This window comes from Neofelis nebulosa, chromosome 2 (genome assembly GCF_028018385.1).
Source record: "Neofelis nebulosa isolate mNeoNeb1 chromosome 2, mNeoNeb1.pri, whole genome shotgun sequence".
NCBI classification, from domain to species: Eukaryota; Metazoa; Chordata; class Mammalia; order Carnivora; family Felidae; genus Neofelis; species Neofelis nebulosa.
In genome coordinates, this window is record NC_080783.1 from 124,155,275 (window position 1) to 124,177,319 (window position 22,045).

Here is a 22,045-nt window from a genome sequence, read left to right on the forward strand (position 1 = left end):
GTCACTGGCATTCTGGCACTCAGAGATAATAACTATGTTGGCATATTCCCTTTCAATCTTTGTTTTTGGCCATATATAGATGTATGTATTCACTGCTCAAATTTGGATTTCTTTGATTTTTAATGAATTTCTTTCTTGGTCTTCTTTTTATAAACTATACAGATGAATTTCTTTCTTGGTCTTCTTTTTATAAACTATGCAAATCTTTTTTTAATGTTTTTTTGAGAGAGAGAGAGAGCACTCAAGAGTGGGGGTGGGTAGAGAAAGAGGGGGAAAGAGGATCTGAAGCGGGCTCTATGCTGACAGCAGAGAGCCCGATGTGGGGCTCGAATTCACGAACTGTGAGATCACGACCTGATCTGAGGTCGGAGGCTTAACTGAGTCACCCAGGTGCCCCGCTCTGCAAATCTTTTGCTTATGTTTCCGGTGAGGAGCTGATAATTTTCCTAGCAACTTTTATAGTTAAGGATATAACCCTTTGCCAATCACTGTTCCATAGGACCTCTCGGAACTAAATAGAAGAATTTGGAAGGGAAAAATACCTTTCCTTAATGTTAGACTCTATCAGATATTCACTAAAAGGAAAATAGGCTTGATTAATAGCTAGACTGGATAAATAAGAAAGTAAAAGGCAGTGGCATCAGAAGGTCATTCTGTACTTTCTCTCTCACACATACAGTGTCAGGCAAGATATTCTCAGGCCTGGACATTCTTCCTCAGGAGGAGGGTGGCTTGCAATAAATGTGGTATTAATGCCTCCTCTTACATCACAAAATGACTGCAGTTGGACACTAATTTTAAATTGTTTGTTCTGGGGCGCCGGGGTGGCTAAGTTGGTTAAGTGTCTGACTTCAGCTCAGGTCGTGATCTCACAGTTTGTGAGTTCGAGCCCCACGTCGGGCTCTGCACTGTGTGGAGCTTGCTTGGGATTCTCTCTCTCCCCCCTACTCTAAACAAACAAACTTAAAAAAATAGTTTGTTCCATGAAGAATGTAATAATTAGTTGTTTAGATCTCACCTATCGACTATTTTTTTTCAGTGAAACATTCTCCTTTGTCTTAACTGGTGAAGATGGGAGCCGCTGGTTTGGTTACTGTAAGAAGCTCTTGGTAAGTACCAGGCTTGTTCTACAGGCAGGGCTGGCCAATAGAGTCTGTAGTAGAGTCCAGGGACACCTGGCGGGCTCAGTCGGAAGAGTGTGCAACTCTCGATCTGGAAGTCGTGAATTCGAGCCCCATGCTGGGTGTAGAGATTACTAAAAAAAAAGAAACAAACAAAAAAAGAAACAATAGAATCAGACTAGGAACTTCAGAAACTCTATTTCTAGATGAGTTTGAGGGCTGCATAATCACCCATGTATTAAAGAAGCTGTATTAGCTTTAACTAGTAAGAGCGAGGTTGGAGTTAGCAACGAGTGTCCCAGAATAAGAAGGGTGTGGACTTCTTTTATTACTTGTGTGTTTGTAATAGATGAAGAAACCAATGACAGAGTGGTTAAATATCAGCCTGGGTCTATTCAAGGGATGGCGTGAATTAAGCCATTCGCGGGAGCTCTGAGTTACTTGCTTCTTGTTTAGATGCTGCCACTAAACCTGGAATAAATCATGCTATCATTTTTTTTAGCATTTTCCCATCTAGCCTTGGTTCCTACTCTGTACTAAAGAGTACCAAGAGAGTATTCATAGTTCAAATTAACAAAGACTTGTGCTGCGTCATTTTTGCTTTGATGTTTTGTTTTAGCCAGAAGGCAAAGGGAAGCGACTCCCTGAGGTGTACTGCATGGTTAGCCGCCTGGGCTGCTTCAACCTTTTTTCCAAGGTGAGTGCAGAATGAGCCCTGGGAAAGGTGCTGTGCTTCCTGGGCTCCGAGTACGTTTTGTTTCTGATGATTTCACTGGGCTATGTCTTGTGACACGGACTCCAGCATACTACTTTAGGAAGGGTTCTCAGTAGTAGATTAGAGCCACAAGTTTGAAGGTTTACATTCGTCTAGACTAGACTATGTTTACACTTGTCTAGTTTAACGGAGTCACTATGTTGTTGCGTCATCTCATTTTGATTTGCCAAACCTCCCAGCTTCAAGGCGAACTTAGCCCGAAGCTTACCTTGCCTCATGAGTCTTTCCCAGACCCCAAACTGCAAGATATCACAGTCGGTGTCCCCTTCTCTGCCCCTACCGTAGGGAGGTGGAAAGGAGCTCCTCTTCTAAAAATGAGTGGATTGATTTGAGTAACTTTTCTTGGAGATATAAAGATACCCCCAAGAGATACGAGGCCTTTAATGAACTTTTTTTTGTTGCGGAAGCTTATCTGTCTTAAAATCTGTTGGTGTAATTTTCAAGCTTGTGCACCAAGTTTGGTAGTTCCTTATGTGTTTGAACTGAGTCCCTAATAAAGTAACATACGTTGCACGTGCAGATTCTGGATGAAGTGGAGAAGAGAAGGGAAATGTCTCCAGCCCTGGTTTACCCATTCATGCGAAGTGTCATGGAAGCTCCCTTCCCAGCTCCTGGACGCACCATCACAGTTAAGAGCTACCTCCCTGGGGCTGGCGATGGGGTAAGTTAGCTCATGTTGAAAAGGCTTGATAGGGGCGCCTGGGTGGCTCAGTCGGTTAAGCGTCCGACTTCAGCTCAGGTCACGATCTCACGGTCCGTGAGTTCGAGCCCCGCGTCGGGCTCTGGGCTGATGATGGCCCAGAGCCTGGAGCCTGCTTCCGATTCTGTGTCTCCCTCTCTCTCTGCCCCTCCCCCGTTCATGCTCTGCCTCTCTCTGTCTCAAAAATAAATAAACGTTAAAAAAAAAAAAAAGAAAAGGCTTGATAGCCACCAAAAAGCAGGCCTTACACTAATAGGCAGAATTTCCAGAAGCCTCAGGGCATAGATTTCCCTTTTCCATAAACTGTGCAGAATGTGTTTTAGTACCAGAAATCACTGGTGAAATGGCCAGTTGTGAGACATTGTGAGTTAGTCCAGTTGTGAGATAGTCGAGCCGAAGAGGAGCTAGAGGTTTTCTGCCTTTTGTAGACTGAGCCCTGTTTGTAACAATAGCAGTGTGATAAATGATGATTATACATGCTATTGTCTGGTAAAATAAAAGGTTTTACCAGAAACTTACAGCGTGAAAAGAAGTTATTAGGGGGCACTGGCTGGTCCAGTCAATAGAGCATGTGACTCTTGAACTCAAGGTTATGATTTTGAGCCCCATGTTGGGTATAGAGATTATTTAAAAAAAATAAAATCCTTAAAAAAAATAATTAGGTGTTAGGTCTTGGGAGTAGCTGTAGACAGCTTCACAAACTCTGTAGCAAAACCTTTTTCCTGAATTTCCCCTGTAAAAGAATGACAGGATCCATTAATGGTGTCATTATAGATTGTTTTCCAACCTGAACTCCCCTGATTCGAATTCTTTCATTTCAGTCTATTGAACTCTGCCGACCACTGGATTCCCGACTAGAACATGTTGACTTTGAATGTCTCTTTAAGTGCCTGAGTGTGTGCAATCTCATCCGGGTCTGTGCCTCCCTCCTTTTGGAACGGAGGGTAATCTTTGTTGCCAACAGCCTAAGGTGAGAAATTTGTAAAATATGTCACTTCCTACTGGTATTTCACTTGTTTTCGCTATTTTAAAATGTGGGCATTTACAAAAACTGGAGGATCTCAGTTACCTAATGCCATAGTGACGTGGATAATTCCAAATGGTCAGTAATCCAGAGCTATTTGGCATTAGGCTATAGCCGTCACTTTGGGATTGCAGTGAATTTATCTTTCTAAATGTGTTTTACTTAAACCGTTGTTAAAGGTTCATACTGCTGGAATGAATAAGTCATGGGATAAAAGGTACACCATAGGGAATATCGTCCATGATACTGTAATGCTAAGGTTGACAGGTGGTCACAACACTTGTGAGCATAGTATAATGTGGAGAGACTTGGAGTCACTATGTTTACACCTGAAACCAATGTCACGTTGGTGACACCTGAAACTAAGGTAACATCAGTATAGCGTGTCAACTATACTCAAACAAGAAATTAGTTGGCATTCCTTTATCTAACCACACATTAACTTTGAGCAATATAAATTGTGGGGAAAAGCTGGTTAAGACTACAACTTTTCTGTATATTAAGTTAAAAATGTAAACAAAATGTCAAAAATTAATGAGTCCTCACAGAATCGCTCATCTGTGATCACTAACCGGTGTCAGGTAATTCTGTAACATCCCATCTGAACCATTCTCCTCCACCTGTTGAGTGTGTCACACCGTTTCTGCTTTCTTCTCTGGCCAGCACCCTGTCAAAATGTGGCCATGCTGTGGTTGCCACACTGTATCCGTTCACCTGGCAGCATACCTACATCCCGGTCCTACCAGCATCTATGATCGACATCGTGTGCTCACCCACTCCGTTCCTTATTGGAATCCTGTCTTGCTCCTTACCGCAGCTCCAGGACCTCCCCATTGAAGAGGTGAGATGGGAGAAATAGTACCTGTGGAAAAGACAGGGCACTGACAAATGAAAACAGATTGCCTTTAAGAGTGTTGGAGTCGTCATTCGTATTAAAAGACAATATTCATATACTATGCCATCCTATTTTTGTATCTTTTTATAAAGTGAGAAAAATTCCATAGTGCACATGAATCCAAAGTTGTGGTGGTGCCATGGGCTCGTTCTTGTGTTATTCCGAAGGGCAGGTCTTTTTGTTTGTTTTAAGTCAAACACAAGAGCTACTCTGGGTTAACTTAAAAAGTTGTTTTAAGGGGCGCCTGGGTGGTTCAGTCGGTTGAGCGTCCGGCTTCGGCTCAGGTCATAATCTCACGGTTGGTGAGTTCGAGCCCCGCGGCGGGCCCTGTGCTGACAGCTCAGAGCCTGGAGCCTGCTGTGGATTCTGTGTCTCTCTCTCTGCCCCTCCCCTGCTCGTGCTCTTCCCTATCTCTCGAAAGTAAGTAAACATTTTAAAAAAATAAAAAAAAAATTGTTTTAAATATAACACACATATAGAGAAGTGTGGTCAAAACAAAATGAATTATCACAAAGTGAATGTTTACGTAAGCCACATTGGAATGGAATGGAAACATCACAGCGGTGGAGACAATGCCACCAACACCTTGAAAAGTCTCCATCAGGCCACCTTCTGTCACTGTTCCCTTCCCACCCCCATGAAAGGTAACCACTGTCTTGACCGTTATGGTGTTCATTTACCTGTTTTTCTTTATAGTTTTACATCCTACCCATTTATTCCTAAACAGTATAGTTCAGCTTTGTCTGGTTTTAAGCTTGTTATAAATTGACTCATGTGCAGTGTATAGACATATATTTTATCTGGCTTCTTTTTTTTTGTAGCCAAATATATTACTTTTTATTATAATTACTTCTTTTTTTTTACTTTTTTATTTTTTTTAAATTTACATCCAAATTAGTTAGCATATAGTGAAGCAATGATTTCAGGAGTAGATTCCTTAGTGCCCCTTACCCATTTAGCCCATCCCCCCCTCCCACAACCCCTCCAGGAACCCTCAGTTTGTTCTCCATATTTATGAGTCTCTTCTGTTTTGTCCCCCTCCCTGTTTTTATATTATTTTTGTTTCCCTTCCCTTATGTTCATCTGTTTTATCTCTTAAAGTCTTCATATGAGTGAAGTCATATGATTTTTGTCTTTCTCTGAGTGACCAATATCACTTAGCATAATACCCTCCAGTTCCATCCACGTAGTTGCAAATGGCAAGATTTAATTCTTTTTGATTGCCAAGTAATACTCCACGTAATACTTCTTCTTTATCCATTCATCCATCGATGGGCATCTGGGCTCTTTCCATACTTTGGCTATTGTTGATAGTGCTGCTATAAACATGGGGGTGCATGTGTCCCTTCAAAACAGCACAACTGTATCCCGTGGATAAATGCCTAGTAGTGCAATTGCTGAGTCGTAGGGTAGTTCTATTTTTAGTTCTTTGAGGAACCTCCATGCTGTTTTCCAGAGTGGCTTCAGCTTGCATTCCCACCAACAGTGCAAAAGAGATCCTCTTTCTCCACATCCTCGCCAACATCTGTTGTTGCCTGAGTTGTTAATGTTAGCCATTCTGACAAGTGTGAGGTGGTATCTCGTGGTGGTTTTGATTTGTATTTCCCTGATGATGAGTGATGTGGAGCATTTTTTCATGTGTCGGTTGGCCATCTGGATGTCTTGTTATCTGGCTTCTTTTGATTAACCTTGTGTCTGTAGGATTCATCCCTGTGGATGAGTTTAACAGCTGTTCCATCATTCTAATTGTGCGTATTATTCCATTGTGTGAATACCCATCCTACAGTTGATGGACTTTTGAGTTGTTTCCAGTTTAGGGCTACTACAAATAATGCTGCTATAAATATTCATGTGCATGACCTTCGGTCCATATGTGCATGCAATTCTAGGGTATATACTTGGAAATGGAATTGCTGGGTCATGGATAAGCATATCTTCAACTTAAGTAAATAAGATCAAACTGTTTTCCAAAGTAGCTGTGCCAAGTTAAACCCCCTCCACCAATGTATGAGAGTTCCTGTTGTTCCATATCCTCCTGACACTTCTTATCATCGGTTTGTATGATGTAGCCTATCTGGTGAATGTGGAGTGGTATTCTCGTTGAGGTTTAATTTGCATTCCTTGATTACTGTTGGGGGTGTGCATCTTTACTGGCCATGTGAATATCATCTGTTATAAAATTCGTTGTCTATCTTTCTACTGGATTGTTTACCCTCACTGATTTGTAAGAGGTATTTTTATATTCTGGGTATCAGCCTCTTTGTGGCATGCCTTTTTATTCTCTAAAGTGATGTTTTTAATGCACAAAAGTTCTTAATTTTAATATAGTCATAATTATTGGTCTTTTCCTTTTATGGTTAGTGTGCAGTGCTATCTCCTCTTCCTTCCCTTCCCTTCCCTTCCCTTCCCTTCCCTTCCCTTCCCTTCCCTTCCCTTCCCTTCCCTCCCCTCCCCTCCCCTCCCCTCCCCTCCCCTCCCCTCCCCTCCTCTCCTCCTCTCCTCTCCTCTCCTCTCCTCTCCTCTCCTCTCCTCTCCTCTCCCCTTCCCCCCCTCCCCTCCCCTCATCTCATCTGTACTGACAACAGCGTGTGACGCGGGGCTGGAACCCATAAGAGCTGTGAGATCATGACCTGAGCCAAAGTCGGAGGCTTAACTGACTGAACCACCCAGGTGTCCCTTTGCCTTTAGTTTTTAATTTTTTTGTATATGATAGGAGGTAAGGATCTTTTTTTTTTTAATATGGACAGTGAACTATACTAGTACTAGTATATTAGGAAGTATATTGAAGTCCTCAAAAAATTTAAAATAGAACTACCATGTGATCCAACAATCCCACTTCCAGGCATATATCCAATAAAAATTAAATCACTCTCTTGAAAAGATACGTGCACCCTCATGTTGAAGAGGAAAACCACTGTTTTCCATAGTGGTTGTACCAATTTGCATTCATATCAACAGTACACAAGGGTTCCTTTTTCTCCAGCATTTATCTTTTGTCTTTTTGATAATAGCCTTTCTAACAGAGATGAGGTGATGTCTCAATGTGGTTTTGAGTTGCATTTCCTTAATGATCAGTGATGCTGAGCACCTTTTTATGGGCCTCTTGGCCAGTTTGCATGTCTTTGGGAAAAATGTCTATTCAGTTCCTCTGCTCATTTGTTTTTTTAAAGTAAACTCTACACCCAACATGGGGCTCAAACTCACGACCCCAGGATCAAGAGTCACATGCTGTACCATCTGAGCCAGCCACATGACCCTCTTCTGCTCATTTTTAATAGGATTATTTGGTGTTTGTTTTAGTTTTTGGTCATTGTTGGGTTTTGTTTTGTTTTGTTTTTTGCTGTTGAGTTGTATGAATTCTTTATGTATTTTGGATATTAACCTTTTATCAGATATATAATTTGCAAATATTTTCTCCCACTTCGTAAGTTTCCTTTTCATTTTATTGATGGTTTCCTTTGCTGTGCAGCTTTTAGTTTAATATGCCTCTACTCGTTTATTTCTCGCTTTTGTTACCTTTGCTTTTGGTGTCAAATCCAAAAAATTCATTGACCAAACCAGTGTCAAGATGCTTACCCTTTATGGTTTCAGGTCTTAACGTTCAAGTCTTTACTCCAATTTGAGTTGATATTTTTTTAAGTTTATTTGTTTTGGGTTGGGGGAGGGGGTGCAGAGAGAGAGGGAAAGAGAATCTCAAGCAGGCTCTGTACTGTCAGCGCAGAGCCCAGCATGGGGCTTGAACTCACAAACTGTGAGAGCATGACCTGAGTCAGAATCAAGAGTCAGACACTTTACCACTGAGCCACCCAGGCACCGCATTTTGAGTTGATTTTTATGTATAATATAAGATAGGGTCCAGTTTCTCTTTTTTGCATGTGGCTGTTTTTCCCAACACCATTTATTGAAGAGACTGTCATTTCTCCATTGCATATTCTTGCTTCCTTTTACTGTAAACTGACTATGCATGAGTTTATTTCTGGACTCTGTTCTGTTCCACTGATCTATGTGCGTTTTTATGCCAGTACCATACTGTTTTGATTACTGTAACTTTGTGACCTGGTTTGAAATCAGGACGTGTGATGCCTCCAGCTTTGTTATTTCTCAAGATTGCTTTGGCTATTCAGGGAACTTGGAGTCCCATAGGAGCTTTAGGATTGTTTGTTCTATTTCTATGATGAATGCCACTGGAATTTTGACAGGGATTGCACTGAATCTGTGCATTGCTTGGGGTAGTATGAACATTTTAATACTATTTATTCTTCTCATCTACGAGCACAGAATATCTTTCCACATACTTGTGTTCTTCAGTTTCTTTCACCAATTCTTACCGTTTTCAGTGTACAGATCTTTCACTTCCTTGGCTAAATTTATTCCTAATTATTCTTTTTGATGCAGTTGAAAATGGGATTGGTGGTGTTCTTAATTTCTTTTTCAGATAGTCCATTGTTAGTGTATAGAAACACAGCTGATTTTTGTACTAACCTTTTTTTTTTTTTAACTTTTAATTGTGGAAAATTTCAAACATAGTAAAAGTAAACAAAAGGTTAAAATAACTCCAATTACCCTACTTCAGCACTTACCAACTCATGGGGCCATCTTTACCCTTACCCACTCCTCTCTCCCATAATATTTCGAAGCATATCCTGATATAATTTCGCTGTTAAATATTACAATATAAATCTCTATAACACAAGGACATTTTAAACATAATCACAATACCATTATCACACCTAAAAAATTTAATAACAATTCCTTTAATATTAATACAATCCAGTGTTCATCTCTCCATTTCATAAATGTTTAATAGTTTGTTTGCATCACTCCCAAATAAAGTCCACTATTGCATTTGCTCAGTATGGTTTGTCACTTTTAATGTATAGATGTGCCTGCCATCATTCTTTTTTAAATGTTTATTTATTTTTGAGAGAGGGTATGCGTACATGCATGACCAGAGAAGGGGCAGAGAGAGAGGGAGAGAGAGAATCCCAAGCATGTTCTGCACTGTCAGCACAGAGCCCTACACGGGGCTCAATCCCATGAACTTCAAGATCATGATCCAGGCCAAAGTCAAGAGTCAGATGCTTAACTGTCTAAGCCATCTAGGCACCCGAGATGAGTTAACTTTTAAATGGGCTACAACTTGGGGCGCCTGGGTGGCTCAGTCAATTGAGCATCCGACTTCAGCTCAGGTCATGATCTCACCACTTGTGGGATCAAGCCCTGCGTCTGGCTCTGTGCTGACAGCTCAGAGCCTGGAGCCTGCTTCGTATTCTGTGTCCCGTTCTCTCTCTGCCCCTCCCTCGTTCATGCTCTGACTCTCTCTCTCTCTCTCAAGAATAAATAAAACATTAAAAAAATTTAAATGGGCTACAACTTGAACTTAATTTTGTTTAAAACTATTTCCATTGCTTGAAAGAATCAAACACTCTTCCTGATCTAGCAGTGCCTAATGTATGTCTCTGTGAATGTCTCTGGTTTAACTTACCTAGCTCCTTTATCCCATAGGTGCTGATAGTTGATCTCTGTGCAGACAAGTTCTTACAGGAGGTAAGTAACAAATGAGGTGATTACATAATATTTGGGGATAATTGGACAGAAAATATGTGAAAGTACTTAGAGAAGATGACTCAGGCAAGACTTTTAGTTCCTACACATACTGACACTGTGGCCAATCATACAAGATTGACCTGAAAAATTGGGTTAGGTTTATAGCTGTCTCTCCCACAGAAGGAAGGAGGAAAAGATTAAATGTCATTCTAAAAAGAGGTAACCCTCCTTTGACATCCAGATGGGCTGATGTATAAGGATCTAAAATTTCATTGAATGTAACAAGCATCCAACATTGATTATGTCTAGATACTCTGTTAAAATCTAAAGGTAAGACGCAGTTTGAGCCCCTCAGACCTTATGATCTAACAATGAGAAGGGGGAGTGGACATATGTATAAAGTTTTAGAAATGGTGTAATAGAGATTTCCACACAGTACAGTAGGGGCAAAAAAAAAAAAAAGTGGTCATTTATTCTGGGTCTTGAAAGTGGAAGGGAGAGTTAGCAAAGCCTGCTTAGGGCAACACTCTGTAGCCTGTATATAAGTGTGTGAGCACTCAGCACAGGGTAAAAAAGGATGTTTCCCAAGACTTTGTCTCTTTTCAAAGCATTTGAAACACTGTTTATTTGTGGATTATCTTTGTAATACAGTGTAAGACTTGTAGATGAGAGATATTTGATGGAAAGGTACCAGAAAACGTCGTAAATATATGTATGTATTTAAAGACAGTTATGTATACCATAAACATCCTGAATTCTGCTGAATGTAGGGAAAGAAGGTTCAGACCGAGTTTTTAGCCAAAATCTATACAAAGTCACCAGTGAAATTTTGGGGATTTAACTGGTATATGTTTGAGATTTTCTCTCTCAAAGGTCCTGAAAAGTCTCAATTTTGTCCCTTAAGGTATCTGATGAGGGTGAAATTCTACCTCCTAAACTCCAAGCTGCCTTGATGCAGATTTTGGAAGAACGAAATGAAATCTTGGCTCAGGAGCAGAATTTTTCACAAGGTATGAGATAAATGGTCTGAAGCCTCAAAGTCAAGGCGGTAAATACTTACTGAATGCCCAGCACGCTACTAAAGGATGTACCAAAGTATCAGATTGCCTGTGATCTGGAAAGCTTATAATCAGCTTCCTTGCTGACCCTCAGATGTACTGGTCCCCCTCGGTTTCAGTACTCTTACACTTGCTCTGTTCCATTCATAGAATGCTGTTCTCTAGATAATACACATGGCTCAAGCTCTTGTTGCCCCACAGGTCCATGCTCAGATGTCACTTTCTCAGTGAGGCCTTTCCTGAGTGTCCTTTTTATTTTTAATGTTTTATTTATTTTTGAGAGACAGCGTGCAGGCAGGGGAGGAGAGGGAGAGAGGGAGGGAGACAGAGGATCCGCAGTGCACTCTGTGCTCAAAACAAGCCGATGTGAGGCTAGAACTCACGAACCCCTGAGCCAAAGCCGGAAGGTCAACCGACTGAGCCACCTAGGCGCCCCCTGACTGTCCTTTTAAAAACTGTACCCACTCCTTCAAGGCTCCCTATCCTTCTCCCTGACCTTAGTTTTCCCCAGGGCTTTTATCACCATCTGATGTACTAGAAATGTAAGGTCCATGAGAGCAGCAACAGTCTGTTTTGCTTTATCTCCAGTACTTTTTTTTGTTTTTAACGTTTATTTATTTTTGAGACAGAGAGAGACAGAGCATGAATGGGGGAGGGTCAGAGAGAGAGGGAGACACAGAATCTGAAACAGGCTCCAGGCTCTGAGCCATCAGCCCAGAGCCCGACGCGGGGCTTGAACTCACGGACCGCGAGATCATGACCTGAGTTGAAGTCAGACGCTTAACCGACTGAGCCACCCAGGCGCCCCTATCTCCAGTACGTTAAACAATAGTCAGTAAGTAGGTACTCGATAAATATTTGTTGAATAAATGGGCGAACAGTATTTACTGAGTGGCTTACTGTGTCCCAGGCATTGTGCTCCGCACTTAGCATACATCTTATTCCATCCTTGTAATGTCCTTATGAAGCAGGTATCATTATTTCATCCCCATTTTACAGATGAGAAAACTAAGGCTGTTTCCTGATGGAGAATATGAAGGGAGGAGCAGCTTTAGAGAAGTAATTAAAAGTTCAGTTTTGAATATTGAGAAACCCACTGGATATCCAATACACAGCAGACATTCAACTAGAGATATCAAGTAGACTTTTTAAAAATATTTATTTATTTATTGAGAGAGAAGGGGAGAGAGAGAGAGAGAGAGCATGAGCAGGGGAGGGGCAGAGAGAGAGGGGAACAGAGGATGTGTTCATTGACAGCAGCGAGCCCAAGGTGGGGCTCGAACTCACCAACCGTGAGATCATGACCTGAGCCGAAGTCGGACTCTCAGTCAACTGAGCTCTGGGTGCCCCCAAGTAGGCATTTATATACATGAATTTGGGATTCAGATTTGAACTGAATTTGCTGTTTTAAAGCTGTTGGACCAGATGAGATAACCCCCTATAGAGTGAGTATAGATAGAAAATAACAGATTTAAGGATTGAGCCCTTGGGTTGGCTGGGAATGTTGTGGCCAGATTTCCGATGTTTGGCAGCAGGGAAGAGGAGCATCCAGCGCAGGGAAACTACAAGAGCAGCTTGTGAAGGAGGAGAAAAAACCCAGAGGAGTAATATTATAGAAACTGAGTGAAGAGTGTATTTCACAAGGAAAGTAAACAGTGTGTCGAATGCTACAAAGAGGCCAAGTAAGATGAAGACTGAGGTTTGACCGGCAGATCTGACAATGGGAAGGGCTTAGAGACCTTGGTAGCGGCAGATGCAGTGAGATGGTGAGAAGGAAGCAAGACTGAGGAAGGTTCAAGAGAGAATTGGAATGGCATTCAGCTTTTTGTAAAATTTCTTTTTTAATGTTTCTTTATTTTTGAGAGAGAGAGACAGTGTGAGCGGGGGGAGGGGCAGACAGAGGGAGACACAGAATCCGAAGCAGGCTGCAGGCTCCCAGCTGTCAGCACAGAGCCCGATGCGGGGCTCGAACCCACCAACCGTGAGATCCTGACCTGAGCTGAAGTTGGACGCTTAACCAACTGAGCCACCCAGGCACCTCAGCTTTTTGTAAAATTTTAATGGAATTAGAAAGGGCCAAGAATAGTTAAGACACTCCTGTAAAAGAACAACATTGAAGGGGCTGCCCCACAAAACACTGATTAATCAGAAAGTCACAGTAATTGAGATCATTTGGTTTTGGTTCAGAAATAAACAGAGCAAGGGAAAGAAAGAACAGAAAGTGCGTAAGCATAAGGAAACTTAATTTGTGTCAGTACCAACATTGCCTATTAGCAGGAAAAGAATGAACCATTCAGTAAACAATACTAGGGCGACTGGTTTTCCATATGAAAAGAAATGAATATGATCCATACCTCAATCTGTACCTAAAACTAAGTCTGATGAATTAAAGATTTAAATGTTAAAAGTAAAGGGGGGCCTGGGTGGCTTAGTGCAATTCTTGATCTCAGGGTCGTGAGTTCAGGCCCCACATTGGGCACTGAGCCTACTTAAAAAGAAACTGTAAATGTTAAAAGTAAAACATTATATGTCTACAGAAGAATAGAAGAAAATATTTTAGGGGGCACCTGGGTGGCTCAGTCGGTTGAGCATCTGACTCTTGGTTTCAGCTCATGATCTCACGGGTTTGTGATCGGAGCCCCATATTGGGCTCTGCGCAGTCAGCACAGAGCCTGCTTGGGATTTCTCTCCCTTTGCCCCTCCCCAACTTGTGTGCACGCACATTCTCTCTCTCTCTCAAAAAAATAAATAAACATTAAAAAATAATTTATGTTTTGGGACAGTAATGGATTTCTTAAATGTGGCACAAAGAGCAGGAACCATAAAGTAAAAGGTTGATTAATTTGACACATAAATTGTTTAAATCTGTTCATTAAGGGTCACCATGGAAAAGAAATGTAAAACAAGCTACAAACTAGATGAAGCTATTTTCAACAAATATAACTAATAAAGGAATAGTATTCAGAACTTATTTTTAAGAATTCCTACAATTTGGGGCTCCTGGTTAAGCATCTGCCTTTAGCTCAGGTCATGATCTTGCCGTCCATGAGTTCGAGCCCCAAGTCAGGTTCTGTGCTGACAGCTCAGAGCCTGGAGCCTGCTTCAGAGTCTGTGTCTCCCTCTCTTTCCACCCCTCTCCCACTCACACTCTGTCTCTCAAAAATAAAGAAACATTTTAAAAAATAAAACTAAAGAAAAATATAAATAAAAAAATAAAAATTCCTATAATTCAGTAGTTAAAAGATGAACAACTTGGGGTGCCTGGCTGGCTCAAGTTAATAGAGTGTGTGACTCTTGATCTCAGGGTGATGAGTTCAGGCCCCACATTGGGTGTAGGGATTACTTAAATATAAAATCTTAAAAAAAAAAAAAAAAGATGTACAACACAGTAGAAAAATGGGGGAAACATATGAACAGTCATTTCATAGAGGAAACGTGAAAAGCCAATAAATATATGAAGAGGTGTACACCCTCATCAAAATCAAGGAAATGTAAATTAAAACCACAGTGAGATACCATTTTATACCCACCATATTGGCAAAAGTTAAAAAGTCTGACAATATCAGGCATTGAGGAGAATGCGTAAATTACTTCAGCTGCTTTGGAAAAACAATTTGTCATCATTTAGTACAATTAAAGGTGTATATATTCTGGGGCACCTTGGTGGCTCAGTTGGTTAAGTGTCTGACTTTGGCTCAGGTCATGATCTCGCAGTCTGTGGGTTTGAGACCCGCGTTAGGCTCTGTGCTGACAGCTCAGAGCCTGGAGCCTGCTTCAGATTCTGTGACTCCCTCTCTCTCTGCCCCTCCCCCTGCTCATGCGCGTGCACGCTCTCCCTCTCTCTCTCAAAAATAAACTTAAAAAAAAATTTTTAAGGTGTATATATATCCTATAACTGACAATTCAACTTTAAGATATATACCCTAGAGAAACTCTTAAACATAATTAGGAAACAAGTAAATAGTCTTCATAGCAGCATTATATGTGATAGCAAAACTGTTCATTGACAGGAGGATGTTGCCTTAAGAAAAGCATCTTACAGGGGCGCCTGGGTGGCTCAGTCGGTTAAGCGTCTGACTTCGGCTCAGGTCACGATCTCGCGGTATGTGAGTTCGAGCCCCGCGTCGGGCTCTGTGCTGACTGCTCAGAGCCTGGAGCCTGTTTCAGATTCTGTGTCTCCCTCTCTTTCTGACCCTCCCCCATTCATGTTCTGTCTCTCTTTGTCTCAAAAATAAATGTTAAAAAAAAAAATTTTAAAAAGCGTCTTACAAACATCTGTTTTACATAAGGTTCAAAGACATACAGAAACCTAAAAATATGTTGTTGGGTTGTCTATGTGTATAGAGGAACTGTAATCTCAGGTAAGGAAATGATAAATATAAAATCGCAGAGAATCGTCGCCCTCTATTGGAGAGTAGGGGAAGAACATTTCAGAGAGGGCATCACACAGAGCTTCAGAGATAACCCTTGATGATCTCATCTATTTTAAACTTTGGGGTGGGTACTGGTGGGTTCATTTCACTTGTGACCTTATGAAAGATTTATACATGTAAAAGAATTTACAAAGCATATACACTAAAACAAATAATTGAAGATAAGTTATAGAAATGCATAATTTTTAGAACAAAGGGAATTAGATTAAGAAAGGGTACAACAGGTATAAACAACTCTTGAAAAGTTTTGCTGTAAAGTGGAAGAGAAATGGGACAGTAACTGGAAGGGGTGGGAGACTGGGGCACAGGTGTTGACAATAAAAGCAGTGATGGATCATGGATTCTCAGCTACAGAAGGAAAGAGAGGAGAAGGATGTCTGTTGAACAAAATATTTTAAAAATGTACTTTATAATCACTGTAATGCCAGAAGAGACATTAGTGGTCACCTCATCAGCCACCTTATTGTACAGATATGGAAAGAGAGGCCGTGGGGTGGGGGGGTACAGGTGTAAAGCAACTTGCCTCCCATTATACTGCTGTTTCATGGTACAACTCTGACCAAACCTAGGCCCGATTCCCAGCCCAGCACGGAGCTAATGGAAAGAGCAAGAGATATCATGAAGGGGAATATGGAAGAAAAAGGAGGAGTTTAAGTTGAATCTGAGGTTTGAGCCTGGAACCTGAAAGGCAATATATTTCATGTTACAGTGGTTAAGAATTACCTGACTTGGGAGTCTGGCAACTTCTCCCTGTAATAGATGAGATGACCCTGGAGAATGTCTTTGTTTTGAGCCTCATTACCCTCAGCTGTAAAAAGGAAATAATACCTGGACCACTGTATCATTACACTTACAAAAGCTCTAAATACAGTGCTTGACATATCTTAAGCACTCAAATTATTCTAGAATAATAATGGTTATAGTATGAAACGGGAAAGTTGAGAGAGAAACTGATTTGGTGGAAAAATAGAATGAATTTGATTTTGAACATGTGTATTTTACCAATTTCTCAAAAGGACCTGATTTGACTTTTAGACAGATAGAATTTAAGTGGTAATGGGACAACCAAATGATGATTACCCATCATGGTAATGATAGGTAGGTAACCTGAGTTCTGGTGATATATCAGGGCTAGAGATGTAAGGTTGAGAATTATCAACATGGAAAGCCAGCTCTATCTCTATGCCAGTTAGCTCTTTAAGGGTGGGAATGCTGAAGAGAGGTGGTCTGAGGACCATGCTTAGGGAGAGGAAGAAGAGGCAAGAGAAAAACAAATGCTTGGTCATAAAAGCAGGAGAGGGATCCAAAAAATCAGGAGAATATAAAGTTGTGGGAGGCAAGAGGAGGAATGAGGAGGGGGTTCACATAAATGCAGCAGAGTTTAAAGGAGAGACGAATAGTGAAGCAGATTAAATTTGGCTGGTTCTCACTGGTGGCCTTTGAAAGAGCAGTTACAGTGAGATCACGGATATGCAATCCAGGCTGAAAGATGTAACAAGAGTATGTGTGGGAAGAAAATGAAACTAAAAATATAAGCCACTGACTTTGTGCAGGTCATGGAGTGTGCAAGAGAGCCAAGAATCGGGATTCTCAGTCCTTTGATCTAGGATTTCCTGTACACGACTTTCATAACCATTTCCCATAAACACAAAACTTAGGGTTTTTCTTTTCTTTCTTCCTTATTTATCTTTCATTTTGCAGCAGACGTGACACTCAACTCTCTGGTGTCCGAGGCATTTGTGAGGTTTTTCGTGGAGCTGGTGGGACATTATTCTTTGAGCATGACTGTCACTGAGCGTGGGGAGCGTGTATTCCAAAGGGAACCATTCCGTAAATCCCACACCTCCCGAAGTGTACGCCACTTCCTGGATCTCTTCATGGAAACTCAGATGTTTGCAGGCTTCATCCAGGACCGAGAGCTTCGGAAAAGTGGGGTGAAAGGTCAGTTTCATCATAAAGTTATCCCTCTGTATTTAGTGAGCAGTTGGAGCATTTGAAAATAATATAAACAAAAAATGGTATAAAGCCTAGGGCTCAAAATCTAGGTTGTTATTATGGAAAATATTTATCTTATAATTTTGTTTCAGCTATGGAATCACACTGGTAGAAAGCACAGAGGTTTATTTAAGTGATTTTCAGTAACTATTGGAAAATTTCACCAACATGAGTTTTCCTTGTAGGTTTGTTTGAGGTCCGGGCCCTCCAGTATTTGGAAACAATTCCAGAGTCTGAGCCCAGTGGGATGAATAGAATTTTGCGGAGTCTTGGTGAGTTGCTTTTTCTTTTTGGATAATGTGACTAAAAAAACAAACAAACAAAACACCTTTTTGCAGTAAGTATGCCTCCTCACAAAAGCTTTATAATCAAATCAACAATATGACCTCAAATACACTGAACATAAACCATGACTTAGTTCCAAAGTTTTTTTGGAGAAAAGGAAGTGTTTCTCAGAGGTCAGGATTCTCCAGCAGAGTTGTCCTTGGGTCTGTTTTCCTCAGATAACATAAGAATTTGCATATCATGATTATTAATCTTTTCTAGGTCACATCACTGGGAGAATCTCATAAAAACTGTAGATCTTTTCCCCAGAAAAGTATGCTTAGAACATACAATTTTTAGGGGCGCCTGGGTGGCTCAGTCAGTTAAGCATCCGACTTCATCTCAGGTCATGATCTCACAGTTGGTGGGTTTGAGCCCATGTAGGGCTCTGTGCTGACAGCTCACAGCCTGGAGCCTGCTTTGGATTCTGTGTCTCCTCTCTCTCTGCTCCTCCCCCACTCAGGCTGTGTCTCTCTCTGAAAAATAAAAAAATAAACATGAAAAAAAAGAACATACAATTTTTACATATAATTCTAGGGTATTCATGGACCCTCCTGAAGCCCATCCATGAACTTCAGATTTAAAACAGCCAGTTTAGAGGGCATCTGAGGCAAAAGAGGATTTCCTACAACTCTAATTTTACACTTCATAAAGAAACACAGATGTTTATGATTTTTCAATTATAACTAACTTTTTATTATCCTTTGTGATATTGGAGAACAGTGATGTGGTACCCCAAAACAATGAAGAACCTGCATTCCATGGTGTTTATATTGGTCTTTGAAATATGTACCCCCTGGTAACTAGACTTACCATAGGGATCATTTTATAATGTATAAAAATGTCAAATCACTATGATGTACACCTAAATCTAATAGGACATTGTATGTCATTTATACTTCAGTACAAAAAGAAAAATACATGCCCCTAATTAAAATTAGGCCTTATCCTTAACTAGCTGAAAGACCATGGGCAAATTATACTTTGAGCTGTTATTTAATCTTTATACCATGAGGTTAGATCAAATCAGTGATTCTGAACTCTGACTACAATGTTTTAATCTCTGGGGAACTTAAATGAAAATTTCCTCCACACTAGGCTCCAAGAAATCTCTGGGGATCAGGCCAAGTGATTTTAACCTATAGTCAAGGTTGAAAACCACTGGATTAGGTGATGTCTGAGTTCTCTTCTACCTCTATAATTAGACATTTGGGGTTGGTTAGTTGGTTTGTTTGGTAACCACATCCCCTGATAGCTTTGGATGGCGGCTTACTCCTGGGCTGTTCTAAATGACTAAATAGTTAATCCCTTTCCTGAAATAATGTACAACAAATAAAAATGAACTAATGAGAGTTCACTCTACTTTTTTCTCTCTTTAGGAAGTAAAATGAAATTTCTGCAGAAGAAATGAAATCTTTGATAGACTGTCTTCATCCTAAATAGAACAGAAAGTGCCAAAGAAAATATTTTTCCAAGAGTCAGGAGGCCCTGGAGTAGCCTACAAAATCCTGGAAAAGTTGAAAAGGTTACAAAGCAGGCCAGGTCCTTGGAGGATTCTCCTGCTGCTGCTGTAGTAATCACTGGAGAGTTGTCGAGAGTAGTCTGGAACCAATGTTCTAATTACTCTGCCTCCATTCCCCACCCCCAACCCCCCCCAGTAGCCTTTTCTATTGAATTCTTAGGCTCATTCTTTGTGTTATGTGCTTAGTCTGTGAAGGCATTTGTCTTTTACTAGGGAAGGATTTGGTGTTGCATTTTTAAAAACTGCTCAAAGAGGAGGGGCACCTGGCTCAAAAAAATAAACAGCTCAAAGATGAGCACAATAAAAGAAATTCTGAGTTTCAGGTACTGGGGAACATGATGGAAGTGCAGAATATGCCCTACACACGTTAATTCTCATCGCTGAAATATCATGGCAGCTTTAAACCTATGGGCTGTTTGAGCTGAGGCAAGGAATATGCTCATTTCTGTACCTCCAGCCTGACGTTCTGTTGAGGGGATCGCACTTCCGTGGAAGCCCTATTTATTAACACTGTTATTGAGGATCTCATACAAGTAGATACCTTGCGGCTCCTCCACATTGTGTGGCATGTGAGTAGCCTGTCAACATTAAACTTTGTAGAATTGGAACAGGAAAACATCCTTGCAAGGGCATGAGACTATCCCTCCCCCCTTTTTTAGTGTCTTTGTGTGCCATGCATGATGGTACCTGTATGTCATCTTATTCAGTCTTCAAGTCAACTTCATGAGATACTTGCATCTCGCATTTTACTAATGAAGAAACTGGAATTCAAAGAGGTTGACTAACTTGCCCAGAGTTCTGCAGCAGAGCCAGAACTGAAGCCAGGACTATTCATTTGTGAACACAGAGAAAGTTGATTAGTCCTGCAGATGGAAATTTGAGCTCTGTGGGACCACAGCTATCAAAAAAGTTTTCTTTGAAGCTCGAAGCCAACTCTCAGCTCTGAGAAGGGACTTCAAACTATAGGTGCCTAAAGGAGACTCATTTTTGGTTCCCCTACAATTGTTGGACTTTTTGCCCTAATTAAATTGGACTCAAGACTGAACATTTCCTGGACATTCACCACATAATCACCCCGACTCTTAATATCTAAAATCGTAGTAGGGATTTATCAGTGATGGTGTGGTTTCAGTGATAAATGTTATAGATGTCCATTTGTTTTTCTTCAATTCCTGCTGATGGGTTTAACTGGCATAAAAATATTTATTCCAACTTAACCAAACCTTACAAGTTGTATTATGATGCAGTTTATTGACTTGCACAGTATTGTCATTACAACCCATTCAGGTGCGCATGAATGAATCTGAAGCAGATACCATTTAAGGCTGGTGCTATATAATTCTTATGGGCCTAAAAAATAGAACTGAGCCTGTATCTTTTGTAAAATGTTTATTAAGCAGCTAACCCCAGTGGGGATCTTAGCAGACATCTCTCCATTTGCCACCCCAACCCTGAAGGAAAATCAGTAATTGGGAATTGTTTATAAAATAGGGGTAGGAGGTATTACAGTGGTGAACACTGACCGTCCCTCTGTGAGGAGACCTTTGTATCAGGGATTGAGGTCTTATTTTATCCCTGTGACCTGAAGCTACTTCCTTTTCTTAGGTCTGTTTTATTTTGTTTTTGTAAAGTATAACGAATTCTGGACATATTTGTAAAAAGAGTTGCTCAAGATTTGTATAAAATGTTGTTTATAGATCTTTTAATGAATAAACAAAAATTCCATGGATCTCTAGAATTTTAAATAAAATTGCTTAAGATGTAAAGACCTTCTACACTACTTAAATCTATAACTAGCACGTTTATCTGATGATAGTTCGAAAGACAATCCGAATCGATGCTAGACTAACCCGACTTAGTAACCGTGGCCAACATTTCCAGGCTCCTAGCAGACAAAGCCTGGGTCTGGATCGCACACACACAGGGCAGGGCATATAGTCCGACGACCTTATTTGGTATTGGCCTGCTTAGTCAAAGGGAGCTGGGAGACCAGGCCCAAAGAGGTGCTGCGACGGCAGCAGGAGTGGTTGGAAGGCAATGAGCATAATTCTATTTCCGGACACCCTAAAGGCAAAATGACTGGATTTCATAGACGTCCTGAAGGCAAAATGACGCGATTTTGTTGAATCTGGATTTGGTGGGCAATCATTAATCTCACCTTGGTGGTTCCTTTTGTTACGAAGACCCTTAAGCTTCGCAGCTTTAACTGGAGACTGGCGCCAACTTCCAGAATCTGTGAAATAACTGCATTTATCCAATGCAAGGGCTCTCAGGGGCCGAGAACGAAAAATAGTGGGCGGGTACAGCAAGGAGCTCAGGGACAGAGAAAGACTGCCACAAAGAGAAAAGTTTAAGGGTTGAAGGAGGGAAGTTAGGGGAGCAAGCCGAGTGGGAAACCAGTGTCTCTCTCCCCGCCAAATCCCACTGCCAGTTCCCTCCAAAAGTTTTAAGACATTCCCCCGCCTAGATATCAGAGTCCTGCCGGCAACAATAGACCTAACTCCCCTCCAAAATGTTCCCAGTCGGAGGCCAAAATGGGGGGCACGCTGGGGGACAGGAAATCGAGGAGTTCCTCTGATTCTGGGAAATCGCGACGTGACGTCACGTCCGACCAAAAGAAAATGGCTGGGCAATTCCCAACCCCTGGGCGA

General features: G+C 41.1%; 1 protein-coding gene and 1 long non-coding RNA gene across 4 annotated transcripts in view; one reads left to right on the top strand and one right to left on the bottom strand.

Moving 5' to 3' along the window:
• Positions 1 to 21,160, top strand: part of DENND2C (DENN domain containing 2C) — a 91,531-nt gene extending 70,371 nt beyond the window's left edge. For 2 of the 3 annotated variants that reach the window (XM_058716139.1, XM_058716137.1), the window contains exons 10-19: positions 1,040 to 1,109; positions 1,741 to 1,818; positions 2,417 to 2,557; positions 3,418 to 3,566; positions 4,284 to 4,461; positions 10,021 to 10,062; positions 10,967 to 11,072; positions 17,255 to 17,494; positions 17,734 to 17,820; positions 19,252 to 21,160. In XM_058716139.1, the coding sequence (XP_058572122.1) occupies positions 1,040 to 1,109; positions 1,741 to 1,818; positions 2,417 to 2,557; positions 3,418 to 3,566; positions 4,284 to 4,461; positions 10,021 to 10,062; positions 10,967 to 11,072; positions 17,255 to 17,494; positions 17,734 to 17,820; positions 19,252 to 19,283 (1,123 nt within the window). In that variant the 3' untranslated portion in view covers positions 19,284 to 21,160. The remainder of the gene's footprint in view (positions 1 to 1,039; positions 1,110 to 1,740; positions 1,819 to 2,416; positions 2,558 to 3,417; positions 3,567 to 4,283; positions 4,462 to 10,020; positions 10,063 to 10,966; positions 11,073 to 17,254; positions 17,495 to 17,733; positions 17,821 to 19,251) is intronic. The other variant, XM_058716140.1, reaches the window with a different exon arrangement.
• Positions 17,658 to 21,991, bottom strand: LOC131504150 (uncharacterized). Its single transcript, XR_009257811.1, has 2 exons — positions 21,553 to 21,991; positions 17,658 to 18,348 (listed from the first exon to the last, which is right to left on the bottom strand). It is a non-coding gene; the product is annotated as an uncharacterized LOC131504150 (long non-coding RNA).
• Positions 21,992 to 22,045: the final 54 nt, after the last annotated feature.